The sequence below is a fragment of the Microtus oregoni genome, unplaced genomic scaffold (genome assembly GCF_018167655.1).
Source record: "Microtus oregoni isolate MIOR12 unplaced genomic scaffold, Mior012 000022F_ref0000154, whole genome shotgun sequence".
Classification (NCBI taxonomy): Eukaryota; Metazoa; Chordata; class Mammalia; order Rodentia; family Cricetidae; genus Microtus; species Microtus oregoni.
This window is the reverse complement of record NW_024543081.1, coordinates 10791318-10807949: the sequence shown is the minus strand read 5'-3', so window position 1 is coordinate 10807949 and position 16632 is coordinate 10791318. Positions and strand designations below refer to the sequence as shown.

Genomic DNA, 16632 nt, shown 5'->3' with positions numbered 1-16632 from the left:
AAGACAAACTGGGCACCTGGTCCCTTATGAAGGGGAGAAGGCTGCACTTTGTTCTCTGCCTTGAGCCAAATAGCTGTGTTTACTGTTCAGTCAGGTTGTGTTGCAAGAGGTCAGGAAAGTCCAGGACAAGTAAGCTAAGAGGTTAATGCCATCTCTTCTCTCGATGGGTACTTCTTATGGGAGTAGCTTCAGCTTCTCCTCAGGGAACTGACCACTGTGGTTATGTAGCCTTTGGCACTGTGAGTACAGTGGGCAGAAGAGCATTGGACCCTACCTCAAGGTACAGCATCAGAAGGTAAAGCAAAGTCAGTCAGCGATGTGCCCCACTGGAAGAGCTCTGGGGGCCTGAGGCCATTGTGTCAGAATGAACGAGGACATGTTTGATGCTCCATTGAACCCTCGATCACCTCTGCATCACAAACCCTGGCTTCAAACTCTGCTACAGAGCTACAGTACTGAAAACAGCCTGGTATTGGTGTGAAAACAGAAAGAAGACCCGGATATCATCCCACACACCTGCAAACACCTGATTTCTGACAAAGAAGCCAAAAATATCAAATGGAAAAAAGAAAGCATATTCAACAAATGGTGCTGGTATAACTGGGTATCATCATGTACAAGGATGAAAAGAGATCCATGTCTATTGAAATGCACAGAATTCTAGTCCAAATGGATCAAAGAACTCAACATGAGACCAAAGACCTCATAGAAGAGAAAGTGGGTAGAACACTTGAACACAGTGGCACACAGGACCACTTCCTAAATATAACCCCAGCAGCACAGACACTGAGAGAAACACTTAATAAATGGGACCTCCTGAAACTGAGAAGCTTCTGTAAAGCAAAGGACACAGTCAACAAGACAAAACGACAGCCTACAGAATGGGAAAAGATCTTCACTAACCCCACAGCAGACAGAGGGCTGATCTCCAAAATATACAAAGAACTCGAGAAATTGGTTATTCAAAGAATAAATAATTCAATTAAAAAATGGAGTACAGACCTAAACAAAGAACTCTCAACAGATGAATCTAAAATGTCTGAAATACACTTAAGGAAATGTTCAACATCCCTAGTCATCAGAGAAATGCAAATCTAAACAACTCTGAGATTCCATCTTACACCTGTAAGAATGGCCAAGATCAAAAACACTGATGACAACTTATGCTGGAGAGGATGTGGGGTAAAGGTAACACTCTTCCACTGCTGGTGGGAGTGCCACGGGGTACAGCCCTTTTGGATATCAGTATGGTGACTTCTCACAAAATTAGGAAACAACCTTCCTTAAGACCCAGCAATACCACTTCTGGGTATATACCCAAAGGATACTCAATAGTACCACAAGGACATGTACTCAACTATGTTCATAGCAGCATTGTTTGTCATAACAATCCATAGTAGAAACAAAGTGTTATTAAATTTCTGAATGGTAATATTGTCTACCATTATACATTTTTAAAATTTACCTATTTATTTATTAATCAAGAGGATGGTGCTCTAGGTTGGAGCACAGACAAGTGTCTTTGTCCAGCTCCAACTTGGCCTGAACAGACCTGTGAATGGGGTCAGGACACCAACCTGGGTCACAGTCATGAATGGGGGGACAGAGACAACTGTGCTCTGGTCACTCATAGGCTCAGGCTGGTGGCTTCCTCCTGGCTTGCTCCAGGACGCTCACATGGTAACTTCAGAGACATAGTGGCTAGGCCTGGATGCTAGTTGTCACACCTTCTGCCTCTCCTCAGGTCTCCACCTCTCTTCTGTGTGTCACGTATGATAACGTGAAATAGAAGCAATGGTGCTGACTGGGTCTGATCTTCCTACTTCAGGCTGAGTGAGGCCCTGAGAGGCAAGTGCACCGAGCAGGTGAGGGGTGTCACACACTGTATGTTGTACAGGTTCCTGGTCTGTCACCATCTCATGGGAGATGACCTGGATGCTCTGGTAACATCTGCCTGCTAGCACTGTTTGCTTCCCTTCTTCCTCGGTCCATGGCCCCTCAGCCACGTGAGCACTTGTGTCCTGTAAGATCAGTGTGACTTCCATGGGGACTGGGGTCTTGGAATCCATGTCAGCTGCATGATGTGCCATGTCTACAACAGGAAGGTGGAACTGAGTCCCTGGCTGTCATTGGCCAGCAGTGTTCCCAGATTCAACAGATAGTTAATCACTGTCCTTTGGACTCCTCTAAAAAAAAAAAAAACAAATGGAACCTAGGCATGTCTCTCCTGGACTGTCCTGTGTGCCCTTCCCTTTGCTGGCTTCAACTGCCTGGGTTCACTGGAGTGAAGACCAACAGTGACAACTACAACCATTCCTAGCTCTGTGCTTTCTTTCCCTAAGCATGGTGGGAAGTGCAAAGCCAGTCAGCTTGGGAAGAGTGATGACTCATTGGGGTCATTGTGACTCAGACTGTTGAGTTGGGAAAGCTCATCTGGGCAAAGGATGGCCTGGGGTTTTGTTTCTTGTTTTGTTTTTTGGTGTTCATGAAACTCCCATACCGGAATGGTTACTTCACTCCTCATGGTATGATAGGATGTTACCTACGGAAACACAAGCCACAGAACGTATGCTTATGTTCATGCGGTATGACATATGTAAATATGACATAAGTAAAATACTAGAATCAGCCTCACATATAATTCCTGGATCCCGTCACTACTCACGTATTTTTGGAAGTTGCTTGCTCACACTTCCTGCTTACTCAGCTGATATTGTTTCCTTCTTGGGTCTCTGAGGAAGTTGAAGACTAGATAGTTATAGTTTTCCTTGTTTCTTTGCAGAAAGCAAGTTATGATTGAAAGTAAATTAGTATAAGCCCTTGGACTCACTAATCTAGGATAGATATGGAGTGCTGTGGCTGAAAATGTTGAACGCAAGTGAGGGGACATTGTTGATGTATTTATTGCCTGTATATATTGAATATAGTCATAGTACTTATTGTATATAGTTTATCTCATATTACTTATAGTCATCTTTTATTTTAGACAAGAAGAGGAAATGTAGTGATATTTCACTTGTATTTTAATAAATAAAGCTTGCCTGAGGATAAGAGAGTAAAACAGCCACCCTGATCAGCATTACATACCAGGCAGTGGTAAGACACAGTTTTAATCACAGTAGACATGCTAATTTGCCATAGAAACTGGGCAAAAGTGGTGCACGCTTTAATCCCAGTCCTACATAAGAATATAAGATAGGAGGAGACAGCTCTCAGTCAGTCTCATTCTGTGGATTCCTGGAGGCAGGATCATCATTTCAGACTGAGGTAGAGGTAAGAGCCACTGACTGGCTGTTTTGCTCTTCTGACCTTCAGATTGAACCCCATTATCTGTCTCTGGGCTTCTATTAATCATGCTACAGATGGAAGCCTACAATGACCTTCCATTGTCTCCAGGAAGTGTGACAACAGACTCTGTCCTGCCTGTCCTTACCCAGCACTACAACCCACAGCTCTCACCTTTCCACGTCAGTCAGGAAGGCATCAGTCAGGGCTCAGGGTGGTTGGACAGGAACTCAGATCATCTGGGCTCAGTCAACAGACTCTACTGCAAACCCGTAAATGGATTGTGCTCTGAGAAGTCTTTGCCAAGATGCCATAGGATATGCTGGAGCAATGAAACTGCATTCAACACACATGACAGCCACAGAGAGTAGCTGAAGGCATCTTTCCTTTTAGTAGCTTTTAAATTACCTTTATTCTTATTAATGTGTGTGGACAGGTATGTGTAAGTATCTATGAATTTATGCAAGTGTGTGTGCATGTGGCTTCGTGCACAGTGTTGTTAGAGAAAACCCACTAGTGATGACCCCTCAGACACAGTCTGTAGACAACTGAAAGTCTACTTCAGCTGGCTGGGATTACACTCAGGTATTCGAGACCTAACTGTAGCACTGTGTATTTAGAAAAAGGGACTTTTAAAGGCAAAATCCACAGTCTACTTAGGTCTTAGGCAACTCTGTGGGAGTTATTGCACAAGCAAGCAGTTTAACAAAGCCAAGATAAGCAGTTAGCTGGACAGAGGTTTGCATAAGAAGGCAGTAAGAAGCTAAAACAATCTAGCCGGGGCCTCTTTACCTCAGGTTCCCTAGAAGCAAGTTGGGTAGTTTTCTACCAAGGAGATCAAATTTTAATCAAACCTAAAATGGCTTCAGCAAGAATATGAGATGAAGGAAACTCTGCACTGTCTTTCTCTATCACAGCATACATATTGCATGGTATGTGTTCATGTTATATGAATGTGTCCATATGAATGCATGTATGCGAGTGTATGTTCATAGTGCTGTGTATATGTGTAAGAGTGTGTGCACAGTGTGCATGCATATGTGTAAGTGTGTGTATGGCATAAGAGTTGCTTGGTTTGTGTATGTGCGTAGGTGTACTAGCCCTTGTGAGAATGTAGAAGACAATAAACACTTACAGACTCAGTTCTTTCCAATCAATATGAGATCCAGAGATTGAATCAGGTATGCAGGCTTGCATGGAAAATTCCTTTACTGCTGACTATATGGCTGGTCTGGGTGCTGATTCTGCTCAGTGTCCACCTGGACCCGTCTCAGGTCCAGCCTTTAGGTTCTTGCAGCCAAGGTGAATAGAAGGAATATTCTTTTTTTTTCTTTTCTTTTTTTTTTTTTTTTTTTTTTGGTTTTGGTTTTTTGAGACAGGGTTTCTCTGTAGCTTTGGAGCCTGTCCTGGAACTAGCTCTTGTAGACCAGTCTGGCCTCGAACTCACAAAGATCCACCTGCCTCTGCCTCCCAAGTGCTGGGATTAAAGGCATGTGCCACCACCGCCCAGCCTAGAAGGAATATTCTACACTGAAAATCTTACAGGCTTCTGTGGCTTCCATGTACACAGTGGCACAGGTTCTGTCCCTTTCTAGAAACCCTGACCTTCATTGATCCACATCTCCCCTTGTGTTGTAAGAGCTTTGTCAAGTTTGAAGCATTTCCTCCTGCAGTTGACTCCCAGAAGGCCACTCCCAAGGCCTAGATACACAGCTCCCTCTGGTGGATGAAGGCCAGAACAGATGTGGCTCTGCAGGGTGCTCTGAGCTTTCTACCTCAGCAAGGTTCTAAAATTTTCAGATGTTGTTTTCACTTTAGCAATAAATACTCATGAGCCAGATGCTGGGGTCAAAGTCTACCAGCTCAGAGAAGCAATAAAAGCACCCAGTTGACCCCACCCAAAATTGTCATATCCTGTACTGTAGGGATAAGTCCCGCCCCTTAGGGGGCGTGTTCGCCTCGGGCTAATGTCTGCCTATAAATTTGGCGCGCAAGCTCCGAGCGCTTGCTTCTGCTTTCCTGGTCTCCGCGGGAACGGTGGTTCTGTAAGTCTATTTCTACATTAAAGCTATATATATATTTTTACACTCTGTCTGCATTCGTTTACGCCGCTACATTTTGGCGTCCAAAGTCGGGCTATTTTGCCCCCGACTCAAGCGGGTAGCCCGCTAGCTAACACAGCACCCTCCCCGGTGCTGTTTTTCAGTTCGTGACTCCGGCCCCAGTGCCGAGTCCGAGACACACTCGGCGACACAGGCCCATTCTGCCTGCCTTGGCTAAGTTTTGCAGCGGAACACCACTGCCTGAATTAGCAGAAGCTCAAGTACTTGCGGTTTTGCAACAAAAGCTGCCACAGCGTCAGATTTGGTCTGTTACAAAGTGACTTGGCCGGTTGTGGTGGCCCACGCCGGTAGGATTTGCTGAAGGAGGCAGAGGCAGGAGGATCACAAGTTTGAGGCCGGCCAGGCAGTGGTAGAGCACGCCTTTAATCCCAGCACTTGGGAAGCAGAGGCAGGCAGATCTCTGTGAGTTTGAGGCCTGCCAGGCCTTGGTAGTGCACGCCTTCAATCCCAGCACTTGGGAGGCAGAGACAGGCGGATCTCTGTGAGTTCAAGGCCAGCCTGGTCTACAAGAGCTAGTTCTAGGACAGGCTCCAAAAACACAGAGACCACCACTGGCAGGAACCGATCTTTGCAGGTAAAAAAATTTTCTTTTATAAATAAAATGTCTGAACACATTACTGTTCAAGAATTTAATGATTTTTTTTAATTGTACCATGTGGGAGATTTTACAAGAGGTGTCTATCACCCCACATATATGGATCCTTCTGGGATTCGTAGTTTTCATTGGCACCAAATGGTTTGATAATAGAAATATGATAAAGTCTTTACGAGACGAATCCAGGATTCTTAAGGTCGAGATTGAACGCTTAAAAACAATTGAGAATGGCAACAATCTTCTCAAGAATCAGTTTGAAGTTCTCCAGGCTGATAACAGTCTTCTCAAGAATCAGTTTGAAGTTCTCCAGGCTGATAACAATCTTCTCAAGAATCAGGTTGAAGTTCTCCAGACTGATAACAATCTTTTCGAGAATCAGTTTGAAGTTCTCCAGGCTGATAACAATCTTCTCAAGAATCAGGTTGAAGTTCTTCAGGCTGATGTTAAGGAGAAATTCATTACTATGGAAGAGGGAACAGCTGATCTGGACCATAAGATTCAGTCCCTTTCTGTAGGAAATGAAACATTAACTGAGAGAATCAAAACTGCTGAATGTGACAATCGGATTTTGTCTAAAGTTTATGACAGATTGACGGAAAGATTGTCAATACAAGAAGGCACGGTTTATGCCATAAAAATTATGTCCAAAGATGAGATGTTATCTCTAACGGATAAACTTCATACATTAGAATCCTCAGTGAAGGCTTTGGAACATAATTCTGGACAGGAGATTCAGACATTGCAGAAGGCAATGGTGAATAGAATTGAAAAGATTGAGGAATTTCTAAATTCTGATGAAGAAGAGCAAAGGGTAGAAAGGCAAATTTTAACTACATCTGTGGGTAAGTCTCTCCGGGACAATTTCCACAAAGCTCTACCTACAGCTCTACCTGCCTTTCCAGTAATAACAACAGAGAAGGTGATTGGTTCCAAAAACCCTAGGGTCATCAAGGAGGATACATGGGAGCCTGTGCGTATGAATGATCTCAAGGAAATAAAACAGGCTGTCATGACTTTTGGGATGCAAGCCTCTTTTGTTAAAGAGATGCTAAGATGTTGGGCTATGACAAGCAGAGCAACCCCCTCGGACTGGCTCCAGCTGAGCTCTGCTGTACTCGAGAGTGGACCGCAATTGAAATGGAAATGCTTATTCAGGCAAGAGGCTAGACTCTTAGAACAGCAGGAAAAAGCGAAGGGAATTGACATTTCCCTAGATCAAATTCTAGGTGAAGGGCCCTTTTCCGATCCTCAGGAACAAGCTAATTTGGATGAAAACACACTCTCCATGTGTACTACAGCAGCCTTAAGGGCTTGGGACAGGGTACAAGACCCAGGACAGAGAATGGAATCATTTGTCAGAGTTAAACAGGGTCAGAGAGAACCCTTTAGTGACTTTTTACAAAGATTAACTAAGGCTGTACAAATAGGAATATCTGACCCAGAAGCAAGACGTATAATGATTGAGTCTTTGGCTTATGAAAATGCAAATGTGGAATGCAAAAGGATTTTGGGTCCTTTAAAGCTCAGATCAGCGCCGTTGGAAGAATGGGTCTTGCATACACTCAATGTTGATACATTTGATTATGGCACTGAAGCATGGGTAGAAGAAGCAATTTCCAATGGTAAAAGGAAACACCAGAATACCAAATGTTTTAATTGTGGCAAAATGGGTCATATGAAAAGGAATTGTAGACAACCGATTTTCAGAAATAATAATAATAATAATGCATCTTTCAGAAATAATAATAATAATGCATCTTCTAGAAATAACAGAAATAGGAGGACTCAGCCTTCAGGTTTATGTAGAAGATGTGGAAAGGGCAGACATTGGACGAATGAATGCAGGTCTACAAGAGATAGACAAGGCAACCTGATACAGCCGGGAAACGTGAGAGGGGGGGCCTCACAGGCCCCCATGGCAAACATAGTTCAGTCATATCCAGTTTCTGCAGAGAACGTGCCTCATCAGGACAATTAGGAAGCCCCATGCCTACTGTTACAAGCAATAATGATCAGAAAGATAAGTTACGTGTGTTTTGGCAAACTTCTATAAATGATCAAAGACCTAAACTGAGAGTGTGTGTAAATGGCATTTTTATTACTGGCCTGCTGGACACAGGTGCTGATGTAAGTATCATTACCCCAGAATCTTGGCATCCGTATTGGCCTCTTCAGAATGTAAATGTTCAGCTCCTGGGAATTGGAACCCTATCACGAGTAAGGCAGAGCACGAGATGGGTTGAATGTATAGGGCCAGAGGGACAAATAGGAAAATTAAAGCCATATGTAGCCAATATCACAATGAATTTATGGGGTCGTGACCTATTACAACAATGGAATACCGAAATCAACATTCCTGCTAAATCTAGAGCCTATATTTCTGAGAATAATATTAAAAGATATTACAAACGGAGAAAACCAGCCATTCGGGCTGTACAACAACAAGCAATTGATGTCCCTTCAGAGATACCAACAGCCTTGCCTCTAAAATGGTTGACTGAGAAACCAATATGGACAAAGCAATGGCCTTTAGCTGAGGAAAAGTTACAGGCTTTAGAACAGCTGGTACAAGAACAATTAGATGCTGGACATATAGAAGAATCTACCAGCCCTTGGAATTCTCCTGTATTTGTGGTTAAGAAAAAATCAGGTAAATGGAGAATGGTGACAGATCTCAGGGCCATCAACAAGGTTATTCAACCTATGGGCCCTCTGCAATCTGGAATTCCTTTGCCCTCTTTATTACCAAAAGGATGGCCTCTCATAGTTATTGATTTAAAGGATTGTTTTTTCACTATACCTTTACAAAAAGAAGATAGAGAAAAATTTGCCTTCACAGTGCCTACTTATAACAATTCTCAACCTTCGAGGAGGTACCACTGGACCGTTCTCCCCCAGGGTATGTTAAATAGCCCCTCCCTGTGCCAATATTTTGTGAACCAACCATTGCAAATAATACGCAAGAAATTTCCCAAATCTATAGTATACCATTACATGGACGACATCTTGTTATCCGATTCAAACATGGATACCTTGAACAGACTGTTTGAAGAAATAAAGATACTTTTACCTAAATGGGGATTGCAATTAGCTCCTGAAAAGATTCAGAAGGGAGATTCTGTTAATTATTTAGGTTATAAAATAGGTTTGCAAAAAATTAAGACACAAAAAGCACAAATTAGGAGAGATCGCCTACGGACTCTTAATGACTTTCAAAGACTGTTAGGAGACATTTCCAGTCTACGACCAGCTATTGGAATAACACCTGATTTAATAATTCATTTGAACAAAACCTTGGATGGTGATAAAGATTTAAACAGTCCCAGAGAATTAACAGCTGAAGCAGAAAAGGAACTGACAATGATTGAGGAAAAATTACAACAGGCACATGTGGACAGGGTGAATCCAGAGCTCGATTGTATTCTCGTCATACTACCATCAAAAATTTCTCCTACAGGAATTTTAATGCAGAGAGATGATATTATTTTGGAATGGATCTTTTTACCACATAAACCAAGTAAGAAACTGAAAACTTATGTGGAAAAAGTCTCTGAGTTAATTATAAAAGGCAAGCTGAGACTTCGTCAACTAGCAGGCATAGACCCAGCAGAAATTATAGTGCCTTTCACTGCTGATGAACTAAAGAAATTATGGGAAGATAATGAACCATGGCAAAGAGCTTGTGCTAATTTTTTGGGAGACATTAATAACAACTATCCAAAAAGCAAGCGGCTTAACTTCATAAAGAGAACTTCTTGGATTCTTCCTCGAATCGTCCGTGATGCTCCAATAACTGGAGCCCGTACATTCTATACTGATGCCAATAAATCAGGGAAGGCAGGTTACAAATCAGAAGACTTGGATAAGGTGGAACAAAGTCCGTATACTTCTGTCCAGAAGGCGGAATTATATGCCATTCTTATGGTGCTAAGGGATTTTAAAGAACCTATTAATATAGTTACAGATTCACAATATGCAGAAAGAGTTATTTTACATATTGAAACTGCTGAATTTATACCTGATGATACTGAACTAACCTCATTGTTCCTCCAGGTTCAAGATTTGATCAGGAACAGGCTTTGCCCTATGTACATAACACACATCCGATCCCATACGGGTCTGCCAGGTCCTCTAGCACAAGGTAATGCAGAAATTGATCAATTATTGATTGGTAGTGTGCTACAAGCCTCTGAATTTCATAAAAAACATCATGTTAATAGCAAAGGTTTGAAGAAAGAGTTTTCAATTACATGGCAACAAGCTAAGGAGATTGTAAAGAAATGCCCTACTTGCTCTTTCTATAACCAAACGCCACTGCCTGCAGGGGCTAATCCAAAGGGCACCCAAAGGAATGAAATCTGGCAGATGGATGTGTTCCACTTTGCAGAATTTGGCAAATTAAAATATGTACACCACACCATAGACACATATTCAGGTTTTCAATGGGCTACTGCCCTGAGCTCAGAAAAGGGCAGACAGAGAAGGTAGTCTCAGGGACACAGGCAGTAAACACCAACATGATCCACCATTGTGTTCAAGACCACAGGCGTTGGGTTCATAGATGACATAGAACCCCACTTCCCTGGCATCACAAGTCACAGAACACTTCAGCCCAAAGGCCCTGTCCCCATCTTTATTGCTATCCTCACCTTCTCCATCTCAGCCAGGAAGGCATCTGTCAGGTCTCGGGGTGGCTGGGCAGGGTCCCAGGTTCCCTTGTGCTCAATCAACAACTTATCCTGTGAGTTCATGAACTCTGTCAGCTTGGGGAAGGCTTTGCCAGGCAGCCCAGGGACGCGAAGGAGCACAGGGAATGTGTTCAGCAGCTGTCAAAGGTACAAGTCTAGGTGTTTTTATTCCTAATTAAGAATCGTGTGTGTGTGTGTGCCTGTATGTTCATTCACACACGTACATGTGCACAAAGACTCCTGTTTGGAGGTCAGAGAAGAACTTGTAGAGTAGGATCTATCTCCCAGTGAGTCCCAGGATCCAACTCAGATCTCCAGGCTTCCTTGCTATGTTCCTTCACCCATAGGCCATCTCTCTTGTCCCTGGATGTACTCTGCTCAGTGTTCGCCTGGACCAGACTCAGTTCCCAGTCCTTTTCTTTTTAGTTCCCAGACTTGTCTACAGAGGACTCAGGGTCTGCTCGTCCCCAAACATCACCTACTGCGTCCCCTGTACTTCCTGTAGGTTGTCTTGAGCCCAGGGTGAACAAAATGTCTATTCTACTCTGTACATCTAACAATCTTACGTGGTTTCTATGGAGATGGGGGCAGAGCCTCACCCCCTTTCTTGGTCAACTCTTCCCCTCCTGTTATCTGAGATTTCCAAGGGCAAGAGGTTTCTTTGTGCATTTGAATGTCACACGATGCCCTCAACCTTCCCCCCCCCCGAATGAATATTCATTCTGATTTTACAGCACATAAATAGCCATGCACACTGACTGCCCGAGTCTCATACCTCAGCAGTGAAGCCGCTGTCCTCTCCCACACTTTCCTGTAACGTTTTGATCAGCCCATTGAAGAAAGGGTCTTCATACTCAAAGCGCTGGGCATAAATGAGGGATGAAATCACATTGCATGTACCTTTGTTCAGGAGGGTGGTGGGATTAAATGCTTGGCCTAGGAACAGAGATGCAAGCAAGTCATGATGTTGTTCATAAGTGCCTGCCCTCATCTCTACATCTCACCCGTCACCCACCTGCCTCCTTGGTGAAGGCGTCACAGAGGTGTCCAGCCTCCTCCGTCACCCACTGCTCCAGGGATTTCTTGCCCAGGCCAAAGTCTCGCATGGTGGACACAGAGAATCGCCGCTGTTCTCGCCATTCGGGTCCATATGGTGCTAATGCCACACCTGCAGGGACATCTGTGTGTAACCAAGGATACGTGGCTGTGCTGTCTGCCCTGCTCCCAACCTTTCCCTGTGGTCAGTCTGAGCCATCAGCGCCCCAGCACTTTGCTATCACAATCAGCACATGCAGATTTGGAGGCTCCACCCTCCATAGCAGTGACTTTCCATTGAATTGCCTAAACACATCCCCTCCATTAGGTCCTGTCTGTCTTCTGGTCACTGCTCTTCAAGCCCTATTCTCTCTGCCCTTGCCCCATTATAATTCATTGCCTTTTGCTTTGGGCCCATAGCCCAGGTGATCATAGATGGGCACTGGAGGGCGGTCAGCAGTGTCCTCTCCACAGGTCACCAGCACTTCCCGCACCGCCTTCAGTCCATTGATCACGACCACAGGCTTCCAGCCCATCTGCAGGCTGAACACGTCACCATAGCGTTGACGAAGCTGAAGCAGAAATTCAGAATGCTTAGAAAATGGAGGTCCCTAGCAGACTGGACAGTCCAAGCACAACACATGTATGTGTGTCTGTCTGTGTGCATGTGTAATGTGTCATGTGTGTAGTTGCACATAAGCACATTTTATGGTATCTGTTACTAAGCCTTTGTCCTGCCCTATGCTAGGAAAATGCTCTACCACTGACCACATCTCTAGCCTGAGGTATGAAACCTTATGCCTGCATGATCCTATCTTCTCAATCCAGCAAAGTTCTCTCAGCAGATACGATCATTAAGCTGTCATCTTGTGAGAAAATGATCCGTGCTCCTTCATACCCCCACCATACATGAGGGAATTCGGGTTCCTGTGATGGGCAGCAAGGCCTAAGACCGTACAGCAGCAAGAGATTACAGCAGACGCAGCCTGTCCTCACTGACAAGAGATTACAGCAGACGCAGCCCATCCTCACTGACAAGAGATTATAGCAGACACAGCCCATCCTCACTGACACGCTACAATGAAACCTGACTCTTCCCCTCTGTGACTGAGAACACAGACACTGACGGGATCACAAGAAAACTCAGCCCTCCCTGACCTCTGTCCTGTCCAACCACACTCCAGGCCTGCCTCCATGGCCTTTTTCATATATGTCTCTGCTCTTAGAAAGTCCACAGTATCCTCAGACCCATAAGTAACTGCCACAAGGCAACCACTAAGCCTTCTTCCTCTTGGTGGTCATCTTCCTGTCTATCCTGTGGCATCAGCACCACCACGTACTGCTGGGGGCACCATGACCTCTACTGCCCTCCACTGCCATCTCTCACCTTGTACACACTGTAGGGCATGTTCTCGAAGTCCACCTGCAGAAGGTTGCCCAGCCCAGGGAGGGGCACAGGACCCGGAGGGTAGCGGGAAGTCCAGAACTTGCGTCGATGCATCAGGTCCACCAGGAATAGGAAGATGGCTGTGAATAGGACCACAGACCACAAGACATCTCCAGTCAGCAGTACCATGGCTGCCCCTGCTCCCCAGGCTGGTTATGGGAATCCCTGATCCAGAAACCTAGGATCAGGAAAGACACTCTGAAGACAAACTGGGCACCTGGTCCCTTATGAAGGGGAGAAGGCTGCACTTTGTTCTCTGCCTTGAGCCAAATAGCTGTGTTTACTGTTCAGTCAGGTTGTGTTGCAAGAGGTTGGGCAAGTCCAGGGCAAGTCAGGCTCAGAGGTTCTTGCCCTCTCTTCTCTTGATGGGTACTTATCCATGGGACTAGCTTCAGCTTCTCCTCAGGGAACTGACCACAATGGTTATGTAGCCTTTGGCACTGTGAGCACTGTGGGCAGAGCACCAGTGACCCCTGCCTCAAGGTGCAGGATCACAAGGTATAGCAAAGTCAGTCAGCGATGTGCGCCACTGGAAGAGCTCTGGGGGCCTGAGGCCATTGTCTCAGAATGAACGAGGACATGTTTGATGCTCCATTGAATACTCGACTCATAGGACAGGAGGTGTGACTGACTCTGCAGGCTCTTGTCACTGCATAGCAAGGGTCACTGAAGTGGCATGTGTGGCTAGCCAATGAGGGTGAGTGAGAGGCAGCGTGGGGAGGACAGCTCCAGTCCGGGGAGCCATGAGTACAGGTGTGAGCTCACTCAATGCACGAGAAAGGCCAATGTCATAACCTGGAAACTTCTTAGCTCTGATCTGAAAAAGCTAGGAAACTGTCTACAACTATTAAGAGATTTCTGAAGAGACCAGCAGGATGTCCAGGTGCTTGTCACAAGGAGGCCACCGTCTAATTTTATTCATCCTTTACTTCCTGCTGGGTGGATCCCTGTGTCCACCGTTATCATACTGGGGATGGATTGGGTGTTTCCATCGTGCTACACAGGCAGTTTTGAGGGACTTGTGAACATTGCAACAGACATAGCAAATACCACCATGGAGGCACAAGGAGCGCTTTGTCGACAGGACACAAAAATACTGGAGGTGGGTGGTCGTTGGACTTCCCACAGGGGAGGGAACCCTGATTGCTCTTTGGGCTGACGAGGGAGGGGGACTTGACCGGGAGAGGGGGAGGGAAATGGGAGGCAGTGGCGGGGAGGAGGCAGGAATCTTTAATAAATAATAAATAAATAAATAAATAAATAAATACAGCACTTTAGGACACATGGCCTCTGCATCACAAACCCTGGCTTCAAACTCTACTACAGAGCCTCAGTACTGAAAACAGCCTCGTATTGGTGTGAAAAGAGAAAGAAGGAAAAATGGAACTGAATTGAAGACCCAGATATCAACCAATACACCTACAAACCCTGATTTCTGACAAAGAAGCAAAAAATATCAAATGGAAAAAAGAAAGCATATTCAACAAATGGTGTTTTCATAGCTGGATATCAACATGTAGAAGAATGAAAATAGATCCATATCTATCACCATGCACAAAAGTTAAATCCAAATGGATAAAAGACTTCAACATAAAACAAACCACAATGAACCTCATTGTAGAAAAACTGGGAAGTACACTTGAACACACTGGCACAGGAGACCACTTCCTAAATATAACCCAATTACCACAGACACTGAGAGAAACAATTAATAAATGGGACCTTCTGAAACTGAGAAGCTTCTGAAAAGCAAAGGACATAGTCAACAAGACAAAATGGCAGCCTACAGAATGGGAAAATATCTTCACTAATCCCACATCAGACAGAGGTCTGATCTCCTAAATATGCAAAGAACTCAAGAAATTGGTCATCAAAAGAACAAGTTAAACAGAAAAAACAAAAAAGGAATACAGACCAAAACAGAGAACTCTCAACAGAGGAATCTAAAATGGCTGAAAGACACTTAAGGAAATGTTCAACATCCTTAGCCATCAAAGAAATGTGAATCAAAACAACTCTGAGATTCTATCTTACACCTGTAAGAATGATCAAAATCAAAAACACTGATGACAACTTATGCTGGAGAGGATGTGGGATAAAGGGAACACTCCTCCACTGCTGGTAGGAGTGCAAGCTGGTATAGCTCCTTTCGATATCAGTATGGCAATTTCTCAGAAAATTAGAAAACAACCTACCTCTAGATCCAGCAATACCAGTTTTGGGTATATATCCAAAGGATACTCAATAGTATCACAAAGATATGTGCTCAACTATGTTCATAACAGCATTGTTTGTCATAGCCAGAACCTGAAAACAATCTAAATGTCCCTCGACCAAAGAATGGATAAGGAAAATGTGGTACATTTACAAAATGGGAGTACTAAACAGCAGAAAAAAATGACATCTTGAAATTTGTATGCAAAAGATAGATCTAGAAAACATCAGATTGAGTGAGGTAACCCAGACCCAAAAAGACAATTATCATATGTACTCACTCATAAGTGGCTTTTAGACATAAAGCAAAGAAAAAACCAGCCTGCAATTCAGTCCCAGAGAAGCTAGATAACAATGAGGACCGTAAGAGAGACATACATAGATCTGATCTACATGGGAAGTTGAAAAAGACAAGATCTCCTGAGTAAATTGAGAGCAAAGGAACCATGGGAGAGGGCAGAAGGGGAGGGGACAAGAAGGGAGGTGAGCAGAAAATATATAGCTCGATAAAATTAAAAAAAAATTAAAAAATAAAAAGAGTAAATTCCCGTTTTTGGCTTTGTGGTGAATTAGGGGCAGGAAGAGGGTGGTGGCTCCAGCCTCTTGAGTTTTGTGGACAGGTGTGAGGTTGCAGAATTGACCAGGAAGGCCTGACTCAGAACCTGGGCCCTTCTTCCTTCAGATCCAAGAGTGCTGAGAAATGCCAACAGCTGTGAGATTGTCACTGGTGACCCTTAGGTGAGGTGAGCTGCTGGTCACATGGTGATCTCTTTCCTTTATTTACCATTTGTTTCTACTCATGCCAGAGGTCTGTGGTTAGTATGGGCAGCCATGGGGGAAATGCAAGATGACTTCCAAGCCTTCCAACAAATGGCATTTTGGGTCTGGGCACACTGTATGTACCAAGTCATAACTCCTGGGGTCAACAAAGCTGCAGTTCCTGTCCTTGCTAGGGATCCAGAGCTGTGAAGGTCAAAGGCTCAGAAGTCCCTGTGGAATCCAGGCAGGTGCTCTCTGCTGCCCCTCCAGTGTGGCAGAAGGGAGGCAGCAGCTGAGTTAGAGCCAGATTCACACCATGCAGCCCTCAGCAAGGACTAGACCCTGGGTCATCTCCTCTCGACTGACCCTGCTGCCCCCTTCTCTGCCCACATCTGTGTCATCAGGACCTGTGGAGGACTCCATGCTTGTTGGCGTCCTGAAGACCCAAGTCTGCTTCCTGTTCCTCTCCATGACTCCTGGCCATGC

At 44.5% G+C, this 16632-nt stretch overlaps 1 protein-coding gene across 2 annotated transcripts; it reads right to left on the bottom strand.

Moving 5' to 3' along the window:
- Positions 1-6380: 6380 nt before the first annotated feature.
- LOC121461358 (cytochrome P450 2D20-like) lies at positions 6381-13381 on the bottom strand. Of its 2 annotated transcripts, none has more exons than XM_041672401.1 (6): positions 13114-13380; positions 12127-12298; positions 11707-11859; positions 11467-11627; positions 10653-10829; positions 6381-6440 (listed from the first exon to the last, which is right to left on the bottom strand). In XM_041672401.1, the coding sequence occupies exons 1-6, from the start codon at positions 13300-13302 to the stop codon at positions 6414-6416; spliced, it is 879 nt and encodes a 292-aa protein (XP_041528335.1). In that variant the 5' UTR covers positions 13303-13380; the 3' UTR covers positions 6381-6413. The 2 variants fall into 2 exon arrangements, with proteins under 2 accessions (XP_041528335.1, XP_041528334.1); XM_041672400.1 differs by lacking the exon at positions 6381-6440 and adding an exon at positions 6453-6512 and having other exon boundaries at positions 13114-13381.
- Between the last annotated feature and the right edge of the window lie 3251 nt (positions 13382-16632).

What these genes read in the sequence shown, in the direction of transcription:
- LOC121461358 (XM_041672400.1), bottom strand. Translation starts at nt 13,302, where the DNA reads ATGGTACTGCTGACTGGAGATGTCTTGTGGTCTGTGGTCCTATTCACA. An exon ending in TGCCCTACAGTGTGTACAAG is followed by an intron (nt 12,299 to 13,113) that starts GTGAGAGATGGC and finishes TTTCTGCTTCAG; the next exon opens with CTTCGTCAACGCTATGGTGA. An exon ending in CTATGGGCCCAAAGCAAAAG is followed by an intron (nt 11,860 to 12,126) that starts GCAATGAATTAT and finishes ATGTCCCTGCAG; the next exon opens with GTGTGGCATTAGCACCATAT.